Raw genomic sequence first — 11,876 nt, 5'->3', positions numbered from 1 at the left:
GCCATTCTTCTGAGAATGTTATTAAGTCCCATTAAAAACATCATTTTTTTATGGAATGTTTTACTTGTTTGTACATGTGTGAATGATTTTGCTATTTTAATTGTTTTTCAATAAAGGTGTAACTGTTTTCTGTATTGATGGCAGTTCTCTTTTCTTTTTGAACTTTAAGTGACCTGGCACCAAAGGCAACATTGGCTGGCACAACATGACTTGACCTTTGAGGTGCAACAGTAAAATATGGAGTACACAGACCCATCTCTATTATGACCTGTTAGGTGCAAATCACTAACATGCATTACACGTACAATTGCATTCTGGGTGTCTTGAAGACGGGTCCTATCTAAACACAGGGTTCCCACCTATTTTCACTGACACTTCAAAACTTTTCCATGACATTTCAAGGACACTAAATTAATTTCCATGACCTTTCATAACCTACACGTTATTGACTGAAAATTAAACAAATATGCACAACAAAATATTATCCATGAAAGAGTAGTTATTTTCATGTCATATTTCCTACATAAGACAGTGTTTCCCCAAGGGTTTTTTTCAGCAGCGGTGCTGATGTGTGGATGAGCCTCATGAGTCTGTTACTGGACCCTCTGTGCTTTACTTCAGTAGAATATCTTTACTTTACTAGTAGAAGTATTATCATCAATGCATAGTATGATTATATATTATAATAATATATTTATATATATATTGTCTTCTTTACTTACAAGAAATCGTCTTATATGTACAGGCAAGTGTTATTTTAAATAATTTTTAGTTCATGTGTGTACTGAGTACTATGCACTGAGGTTTTTTTTTTTTTTTTCATATTCAGTTGAAGGTTAAGGTCAGCTTAGGGTTTCTTCCTGATTAAGAGGGAGTTGTTTACTTGCCACTGTTGCCATTGTGTTTGCTTTAAGGGGTTCCAGGCACTGGGCTCTGTAAAGTGCCTTGATAGATAGATAGATAGATAAAACTTTTATTAATCCCGTGAGGGAAATTCGATTGAGACAATTATATTGTTTTGGCACTATATAAATAAAATGTAATTGAAAAGAAAAGTACTCTTGGATACTAAACATGTTAACCTACTTACAGAGAGAAAGGGACAGTGGTGTATATATGAACTGTAGTAATGTCGGTGCTAGGTACATTTTAAAATTATTTTAAAATTCAGCCCATTGTTGATATCTGAACCTTATAGTTTGCTGTAGATCATAAAGCAAATATTTCCATGGATAAACAAAAAGATACATAAGAAAGCCATATAATCATTGCCTAGATTTCAGTTAGGAGATCATGAAAAATAATTAAAAAGCAGATCATTGATAGCTCTACCAAATACATACGTTTTTAAAAATCCCTATCATATATATATCGCATTAAAAAACATTGTAAAATTAAACAGTATTAAAAAACATTACTAATAGTAAATACACATGGCATTTAAAAGCATTTTACAATATATACTGTATGTTATTAAAAAGCCCTTTCATATATATATATTTCATATATACAGCCGCGGAAAAATTAAGAGACCACTTCAAAATTATCAGTTTCTCTTGTTTTACTATTTATTGTAATTTTTAGTTTTATTCTATAAATTACTGACAACATTTCTACCAAGTTTGAAATAAAAATATTGTCATTTAGAGTATTTATTTGCCGAAAAATGACAATTGGTCAAAATAGCAAAATAAATGGAATGTTTTCAGATCTCGAATAATGCAAAGAAAACAAGTTCATATTCATTCTTAAACTACACAATACTAATGCTTTAACTTAGGAAGAGATCAGAAATGAGCATTGCGTGGCGCTGCCACAGCAACACCACAGCCCAGCTTTCTACACACCACTCGGGCATCATTCATGCTCCACGAAATACTACACACTGTGCCCCACTCTCCTTGTTGATAAACGTCAACTCTTCCAGAGCAAGGATGCACACCATTCACCAACCTCACAGCATCTAAAAAAAAACACAGATAAAGAGAGAAATTCAGTGACCTCCACTTAGCATTCAGGTACAATTTCTATCCTTGTGGGACTGAATGTTGTTTAGACTTTACACTATAAAAATGTCAGCATGAACCATGTTCTACTCTAATACATAAAGAAATTTGTAAATACTGTGTTAATAGTGTTCATCTAATTTTCTTGAATAAATAAGAGCTTGTAAATGAGTACCTTCTTGGTTGGCCAGGACGACGGAGGACAGGAGAACGACCCACAGGCAGCCCTTCATCTTCATCTCCCCGCAGCAGAAGCTCTGAGTTTGGGTTTCAGCAGAGAGTGCAAGCATCACCTCTGCTCTCCCAGACAACTCACTGAAACAACTGTGCCCTCCTCCCCCCTCCCCAAGACCCAATGCGTCCCCTAAGCCGCCAATCACACTCGATGTGACCATATTAGAAGAGCGATAGGAAATCATCAAAAACATTTCAGTGGCAAATCAGAAGAGGCTGTGTAGATTGTTGTCCATATTTGTCAAACTGGTGGTAAGACAGTGTCTCTAGACTCAACCCATCCCCTGAGCACGCTAAGTAGTGATGTCACACAGACGCATCCTTGTGGTCAGGAAGTTACGGCATCTACCGGAGATTTATTTCTGGTGTAGGTTGATAGTATCGGAGAAATAGGAGATAATTTATTCAAATGTAATCCACAGTCAAAGCTATACAATGTTAATTATATAGCTTCCTGTGTATTCTGTGTTAAAACCCAAATGGTCACAGCTACTAGATGGCCTGATCACTGTGAGAAGTGATAACACTTCCGGCCAGGACCTCCTCATTTACATATAGAGTTCCTAGCCCGTCTGTCTCTTAGGCAAATATTAGCATTCTAGTAACCACCCACTCCAACATGTTGTGTAGGTTAAATACAGGAGACTTCTCTTCAGTCAGTTAGTGAAATCAGCCTTGGTGAAACTAAATCTTTAGTGCAGCCTTGTCTTGCTCTCTCTCCTTTGATGATCATCATTGTAAGATTAAAACCTGAATCTTGACATTCCATATTCACTTGACTGAGTCTCCGTTGATTAGGAAGTATTCATATACTTTTAAGGTGCAGGTGGCATACAGTACCTGCTAAGCAGCTGTTCCTCTTGCCAAGGCAAAACAGCCTCAGTCAGTAGCATTATCAACATGACTGTGTTAATGTTATGGAAAGAATGATTACATAATACAGTACTGTGCAAAAGTTTTAGGCAGGTGTGAAAAAATGCTATGAACTAAGCTTTGAAAAATGTAGACAATAAATGTTTTTTTTTTATCCATTTACATGGTAAGACTGAGCACAGCAACAAGACACAACGTAGTTATACTGCATCAGCAGGGTCTCTCCCAGACAAAGATTTCAAAGCAGACAGGGGTTTCAAAATGTGCAGTTCAAGCTCTTTTGAAGAAGACGTTGAGGATCGTAGACGCAGTGGTCAGCCAAGGAAACTTAATGCAGCTGATGAAAAACACATCAAGCTTATTTACCTTCGAAATCGGAAGATTTCAAGCAGTGGCATCAGCTCAGAACTGGAAGAAACCAGTGGTACCCAGGTACAGACATTTACTGTCCGGGGAAGTCTGGCCAGAAGTGGTCTTCATGGAAGAGTTGCAGCCAAAAAGCTCTACCCCGACAAGGAAACAAGGCCAAGTGACTGAACTAAGCACGAAAACATAGAAACTGGGGTGCAGAAACATGGCAGAAGGTGCTCTGGACTGATGAGTCAAAATTAGAAATATTTGGCTGTAGAAGAAGGCAGTTTGTTCGCCGAAGGGCTGGAGAGAGGTATAATAATGAGAGTCTGCAGGCAACAGTGAAGCATGGTTGAGGTTCCTTTCCAGTTTGGGGCTGCATTCCTGCAAGTGGAGTTGGAGATTTGGTCAGGATGAATGGTGTCCTCAATGCTGAGAAATACAGGCAGGTACTAATCCATCATGCAATATCATCAGGGAGGCGTATGATTGGCACCAAATGTATTCTGCAGCAGGAACATAACCCCAAACATACAGCCAATGTCATTAACAACTATCTTCAGCTTAAAGAAGAACAGAAAGTCCTGCAAATGATGGTATGACCCCCACAGAGCCCTGATCTCTACATCATCGAGTCTGTCTGGGTTTACATGAAGAGACAGAAGAATTTTAGGAAGCCTACATCCACAGAAGATCTGTGGTTAGTTCTCCAAGACGCTAGAACAATTTACCAGCCGAGTTCCTTCAAAAACTGTGCGCAAGTGTATCTGGAAGAATTGATGCTATTTTGAAGGCAAAGGCTGGTCACACCAAATATTGATTTAATTTAGAATTTTCTTCTGTTCCTTCACTGCATTTTGTTAATTTATGAAGAATTGATGAAAATAAACTGTTAACACTTCCATTTTTGAAAGCATTCTTAGTTTACAGCATTTTTTCACACCTGCCTAAAACTTTTGCACAGTACTGTACAAAAGAATGTTTTATCATTAAAAACAGTTATTTCAAATCCCCAGTTTTACACCATTTAATTTATTCACATGAGATGTCTCAGTATGTGTGCACTATTAGGTATTATATGCAGTGTCAAATACAGGTCAGAGGATTATTATCTTCCTTGCAATGTTGTGTATTGCTATCTCTGTGAAGATATATAAATAGAATATAACAGAACATACAGCATGCCTAGATTCAGTTTAATCCCACTGATATTCTTGTTTACACAGGACACACAAAGGAGTAGGACCAGTGATGATGTGCAGTTACATTACTACATTATTTATATGTTTTCCTTCAACCTACAGAATCAACATGACTGTTTGTAGTGAAATAGCAAATTTGCTGGTATAAATTACACTTCAGGTCAATTATGAACTACGAATTTGACGCTGAGCTAATGCAAGATGATGACTGACTTTTTCTAAAATGTCTAGTTCTTCATAATCTTTCACTGAATATGAAATAAATCACAATTTACTTACTATCACAACTAATCACTATCATCTCAAATAACTGGACTAAGTGCGATGAATGGCCTGGCCTGATCTGTGGGTCCTGCTCTTGGCTTTTGTACTAAACTCCCATCAATACCGTATCACAACACTAGGGGCTCTCAACCACCCATGTTGGGTCCAGGCCAAACAGTAATGCCAGAAGAATACTCAGGGAGAAGATGAGAGGATATGCTGTAGAGGTGAAATTAATGACAAGAGAGAAGAAGGACACTCATTTGGATCCAACCATCAATAGATTAACACTTTGTGAGTTGGACTTATTTCATTCCATCTATCCTTGAATGGCCTCAATTAAATTTGTCACGTGTCAGAATTTGTATGAAATTACACTTTTCCAGTGTAGACAGCTTATGTGATTATTATGATTAATGGTTATTATAATTATTACTATAAACTTATTTTAAGATAAATGTCACAAGCAAGTTGAAGTATTGAAATATTCTCTCTTTTGCCAGATTATGCAAGTGTCTCGTTGTGCTTGTTATTGATTATCAGTACACTTATCATCTTGTAATCATTTCCTGAATTGTTTTATTGTGAGTGTTGTGCCAAGCAAGAGCATCTTCCACAGCAGGCATTCAAAGCCCACAGTCTTCTCACCTCCTCTCCTCTTCACTTCTTTGTCCACATAACTTCTTTTATAGCTCTTATCCACACAGTCAATTTTATCACACTGATCTATTTGCCTGTATCAATGTTACTGACTGTTGGTCAAAGACATGGCACCTCAATTATGTATTTGGCTGTTTATTTAGACCTTACCACTAACTAATGGGAAGTACTGTTTTGCCTGTCTTTAGTTTATGTTGATATTTTGAAGCGTTTAGAATGCTTTTGTTGACAACTTAGAGGGCCCTGTAAACAGATATAGTGTGTAAACTGCAAAGGCCTGGCCTGATCTGTGGGTCCTGCTCTTGGCTTTTATACTAAACTCCCATCAATACCGTCTCAAACCACTAGGGGCACTCAATCACCTATGTTGGGTCCAGGCCGAACAAGTAATACCAGCAGAATACTCAGGGAGAAGATGATAGGATATGCTGGAGAGGTGGAATTAATGACGAGAGAGAAGAAGGACACTCATTTGGATTCAACCATGACAAGATAAACACTTTGTGAGTTGGACTTATTTCATTCCATCTATCCTTGAATGCCCTCAAATCAATGAGAGGATATGCTGGAGCGACATTTTAATAATCACGTGAATGCTGCAGAAGTATTTTCTGTATCTTCTAATCAATATAACTGTTTAAAGAGGGCTTTGCTTGGTATGACGCATGAATAAATAAGAGAAAATAAGTGGCACACCAAAACCGTTAGTGCTTCTGACACTGAAAATGTGATATCTTGAGGTTATAGAGTAGGCTACATCTGGAGGGAGAGAATAGGCCGGTGGTATATCTAAGGAACAAAAGTTATGTGCGTGCTGAAGGTTATTATTTCCGCCCATTGTTAAAATCAGAAGCTTATATTTATTTTAAGCCAAATGAAGTGGCAAAGCAGCATCTCTCTTCATTTCTCTTTGAATGGATTATCATCCTCGTAGTACCATGTTGGTTGAACAAGCTGTACTTGGACTTTTACTAGTACTTAACTTGCACTTACAGCACTTTCTTTCTTATGTAAAATATTATTTATTGTTACACTAGGTCTCTTTTTCTCGTAGCTTGACTGTTTTCTCCCTTGTACGATGCTTTGGACAAAAGCGTCTGCTAATTGACTAAATGTAAATGTAAATCATCAATTTGGCCGGGGTGTTGTCAGCATCACTGAAAGTGGCCCTCACCGACGGCAAACAGAATGGAGCACCAGCATCCACACATAGGTGTGAGTGTCTGTGTGGACGGTGATGTTGTGGTGGTGGTGACAGATTAGGGGAGATACTAACGCCAGGGAGCGCTGAGTCTAGTATGCTCCTATAACTGAAAAAACGTATTGGACAGGGGTGTGGTGGATAGGTCTTCCCTGTACAAGAATTATGTATTGTGTTTCAATAGATTTGGCCATTGACACACATGATAACCATTTCAACGCAACATTCAAACATCTGTGTTTAAAAAAAACACTCCACCACTGGCCTTATACAGTGCTCAGTATCACTGACTTAACTTCTGGCTGGTGATTATCATTTGCACCCGAGGCCTGTAAAGTTAAACTATAATATCTTATGTGAGGCCAATAGCATTAAACTATAATATTTTTTGCGATGCCTGTAGCAAAAACTATAATATATTTTGTGAAACCTGTGGCATTAATCTAGAATATATTTTGTGAAACCTGTGAAGAATATATTTTGTGAAACCTGTGGCATTAAACTATAAGATCTTACGTATGTGAAATTTCAGCAGTGGAACTCCTCTCTGACTTTTAACTTTAACAGAATTTTCTGAATTTCCTGGAACTTCCAGGCCTGGAAAATTGATTAAAAAAAAATACGATTTCTGTATTTCTATGATAGTGGGAATCTTGTGAATCCTAACTAAAGACTTTAGGTCTAACTAAGGTAAATTACTAAAGGTTGTAGATACTGGTATAAACATGCCTGTACTGATATATTGCTTGTGATACTGATAAGTTTGCTTTTACAGCAGGTATTTCACCAATTACTTGCATGTTTCTCCAGACATCAAGCTAAATGTATATATACAAAATGTGTATATTAAAGTGTACCTTTACATTTCACTAATCAAATACACTGAATAGGATTTGTGGTAACATTATCCTAGAAGGCTTTATTGACAAATCAAAACCAAAATCCACTCATTCACATACATTTCACCACAAAAAAATCAAGCTAGCCAAAAAGCAAGTCACTGAGAAGACGTGTTGTGAGTGCAAAACCTTCCCCTTTGGTGTCTGTTGTGCATTTGTTCAGTGACAGCCATGTCAACTCAAATACAGCACACATGCAGACAGTAGGAGAATTAATGACTCACAAAGTAACCTGTCCGCTTTACTTATCCTTCGCTCCATAGAAGAATGTTGTAATGGAGTAGGGGATTATGTCCATGCTGAAACATATGGTATCTGCAAACTAGGCCCCAAAACAGCCTTGCAAAGTACATTTATAAGGCTTGACACTTGTGCAAGAGATATGTGATTGATATCCTGTTTCATGCTAGTCACATTCTACTGAACATGATCTTTGGGATCAACATCCCACCCTGATTCAGCCTGAAACTGTCCTCCCTCTCCGCAACATACAAAAGGCAGTTTGGAATTCAGCTCTTCAGCAACTCCTCCTACTACAACAGGAAGAGGAACGTGAGGCGGGAGAGGTATTGAAATGTGCACAGGGATGGATGGCATATTTGTGACTGAGTTTGGCCTTGTGTCATGGCATTGTGAAGTTGATGTGGAAGGGCTTTGTGTGTAAGGGTGGGCAGTCTCCCAGTTCACGGCCGTGGTCAGGACACCGTGAGAAAGCACGACGCCACCCCTGGTAAAGTGTCTCAGTAAGTTGGAATGCCCCAGTGGTCCCGGAACTCCAGTGCCTCTGGTGACCTTAGCTCTTCCTCAGGCTAAGGTCGGCGCTGGTGACCAGGGGCGAGAGCGACGTGCTGTCCGATGCCTCGTCCCTCTTCAGTACCTGGAAGGCTTCACGGCTGATGCCCAGCAGCTCGCGCAGGCCCTGGTTCTCCATCTTAACACCCACAGAAGGACAAAAACACTCAGTCAGACATGCCAAAAAGAGTCACAAAACTCTGAAAAAGCCATCAGAAAACACCCAGCAACAAATATAAAATGTATATAAAATATATTTGAAAAACATATAAACTATAAAAAAACAGCCATAAATACACATGGTGATTACTGTGCACAATGTATCTGTGTTTCCTGCCAAATCTTTTGTATGTTTAATTTCATTAAATCATTGTTTGGTACCATGTCACCGGTATTGAGTCTAAAGAGGTTTGCTACATGCATTTTAGCTCAAAAACTTTCAGATGAGCTTTCCATCCTGACAGGAGTGTCAGACTGGCTCACCTCCAGCTGTTTAATCCTCTCCTCGTCTTCACACAGTTTTCCCTCATCAACCTCGATGGCCTTCCGCATCACACTGGCCATTTCATTAATCTTGTCTAAGTGAGCCTGCATTTCCTAGAAGAAAAAAAGAAAAGAAAAATATAACATTTGTTTAATGTACAAGATGCATATTTATATTACATTTCAACAAGGACTGTTTTACTTCAGGAGAGGGGCATCCACACTGGACCTGAAGTATGAGGTTTAGTAGAGGTGATACCACAGTAGCCGATAAAAAGTTTTTCAGGTAAAATGCAAGGTTTAAAACATTCTTCATGTGAGCAAGAAAGTAATTCTGACACATGCGGAATCCTAGCCTGTTTCATTAAATACACTGTGTACACATAGCTATTTTTCTAGAGTTGTGGTTAGTCAGTAGTATATTTGTTCCGCCAGGATGTAGTTTCAAAGCATTTTCAAAACTTCCACGAATAGGAAAGACTTCCCAAGATCAGATCTGCTGTCTGGGCTGAACACGGTACATGTGGGAGGGGAATTGGAATATTTGCTTTCCATCGTCTCTCTTAATATTTTAAACAGTGTTTGAAATATGAGCCTTTAGGAACACTATGAAAGCAGAGTATAGTGATACTCACGCTGGTGTGCTGCTCTTTGAGCTGGGTTACGATAGCAGGGTCGTCTCTCTTGCTGGCCATTAGCAGCCTGAACACCTGCTCTCTATATTTACTCATTATTAGCTCCAGAGCCGACTGGTGCTCTTCGAGGGATGTCCTTAACTCTGAGAGAGAAAGAAAGAAAGAAAGAAAGAAAGAAAGAAAAGGCATTACATTTCACTTGAAATAGAGATCTTCCTGTTCTATTATTTATTGAGAGCATTCAAAGCAGGACATCTGGACATCCCCAGTCAATCGCCGGGAGATTTCAGAGAGTTCTGGTTAGCTACCTTTCACAGCCACTCTCATGGCAATCTCCTGTCTTTTTCCCATCAAATATTAACGAGCGTTTTCTTTAGTGGCAGACAGATGCATGGGTAAACTAAAGATGTAGCATATACACGTACCTTTGTTTTCTTGCTGCAGTTCACGGATCTGCCGGTTTTCCTGTTGGATTCCCATAACTAGAGTGGAGCGAGGACGATGCCTGGCCACGAGGTTAAGGGCTTCAATCTCTTCCTGATACTAATTGGAATCACAACAACGGGATAAAATGAGTTACAATAGTCAACGTTTAAAGGACATGTTGTGTATGTGTGCAATGAGTACTTATTACAAACAGCAACAAATTATCAACATACTACCTTTCAAATATTTAGCAGCTTTTCACATGTTGAGGGCCACAGAGACAAAACTTTTCGAATTACCTGTTTCATGGCCTCCACTCGTTTGTTTAGAGACGTTGTCTGCTCAATTAATACTTCAGCTGCATTGTCATGGTCACGAAGACGCTCAACGAGCGATTTGGCATCTGCCAACACTTTTTCAAGAGTGCACGCCATTCCTGTTTGACAGATACAAAGAAGCTTAAACTGCATATTCAAAGCTATAAATTGAATTATACTGCTGTGGAGATTAATTTGTACGAAGCACTCTTGTATGTGTTCGATGTAAGTACTTATTCAATCAATGAATTAAATCAACAATTAATTTATATTATTATTATCACAAGTCGTGGAGATGTGTTGTGTTAACATCAATTGTTTGACAAAGGCAAAACTGATGGAAGTAATACCACCAAGAAATCGATATGGCCATGACCCCAACGTCTATTACGTTAGGAATTAACCAGCAGTCATGTCATGTCATGTCAGTACAAGTGAAGTGTTACACACATGTCCAGCTAAGCTTGACTGGAGGCAGACTTCCTTGTGGCTATGGCCGGGTCACACCATTTTAGACACACTTCGATGACAAATAAAAACAGTAATAGTAACGCTTACTTGCAAGGGTTCATTCATTTCCGGGTATAATGAACACTAGTTAACAGTATGCTAACGTTAGCTACCAGAAATTGACCGTCATTAACTTAGTAGCTATGTGATATTAGCTAGCTAGCTACTTACATTAGCTTGCTAGTTGTGTGAAACGAAGTGACTTGTTTACAATAGTCCTTTGGCTGAATTATCTTCTGGTTGCCTTACCAAGCTAAAATAAAAATTTAAGACAGTTACTACTTCTTAATGTAGGCTTCTTAATCGAGTCAACCTTAATTAACAAGCTATTCTTAGCTATCTTACAAGCGCCAGATAACTAGCTAACATTAGCTTGCCTGTTGTAACTGTAGATGTCAACTTTACACCTCAGCTAACCTAACACCGTCTGTCGACCTGTTCTTATAGCTGTCTAGAAAAATAAACTGTCGAAGATGTTCTCAGAAATGATCTTACCTTCAATGCTTGAAACACAATTGCAGTTTGTTGTTTCACAGCAAACATAAAATCCAATGTACCCAACTCTTACTGTTGTTACTGCCGAAGACGTCATACTACTAAGAGCATGGCATGATGGGAAACGTCATTCAAATGTAAGGAAATCCATCTATGGACCGAGTGAGGTTTTTTTAATATCAAAGTTAGTCGAAATTTGTATATACAGTATAGCTATAACATATATTCACTACAGGATGTGAAACATTCAAAGGGTAATAGTTTCAAGTGAGATGTAAGTATCTGAACTTACACACGGTGGAGCTGTTGAAGTCTACTTGTCAGGCAGGCCTAACTGGTATGGCTTGTTGGAAATGATCAAAGCAAGCCTTCATTGTAAAATACATGTGAAGTACGTATGCGTTGCCAACTGGTTTGCCCCTATCTGGCTATGCACTCCGATCAGAAAGCAGCCGCAACCCCCAGGTGCAGTAAGAACAGATTTATTTATTTCAGTTGAGCAGGTGGTCAAGTGCAGTTGGTGCTTGC

The 11,876-nt window shown here is 38.7% G+C and overlaps 1 protein-coding gene across 1 annotated transcript; it reads right to left on the bottom strand.

Moving 5' to 3' along the window:
* Positions 1 to 7,756: 7,756 nt before the first annotated feature.
* On the bottom strand, positions 7,757 to 11,445 carry fgfr1op2 (FGFR1 oncogene partner 2; the record flags this gene model as incomplete). Its single annotated transcript, XM_080851286.1, has 6 exons — positions 7,757 to 8,621; positions 8,966 to 9,079; positions 9,601 to 9,743; positions 10,026 to 10,143; positions 10,326 to 10,462; positions 11,349 to 11,445. 6 exons carry the CDS (start codon positions 11,443 to 11,445, stop codon positions 8,484 to 8,486), a joined length of 747 nt encoding a protein of 248 aa, XP_080707412.1. The 3' UTR covers positions 7,757 to 8,483.
* Positions 11,446 to 11,876: the final 431 nt, after the last annotated feature.

The sequence above is a fragment of the Sprattus sprattus genome, assembly GCF_963457725.1.
Source record: "Sprattus sprattus genome assembly, chromosome: 14".
Classification (NCBI taxonomy): Eukaryota; Metazoa; Chordata; class Actinopteri; order Clupeiformes; family Clupeidae; genus Sprattus; species Sprattus sprattus.
The sequence above is the reverse complement of the archived record's forward strand: the minus strand, read 5'-3'. Positions and strand labels throughout refer to the sequence as shown.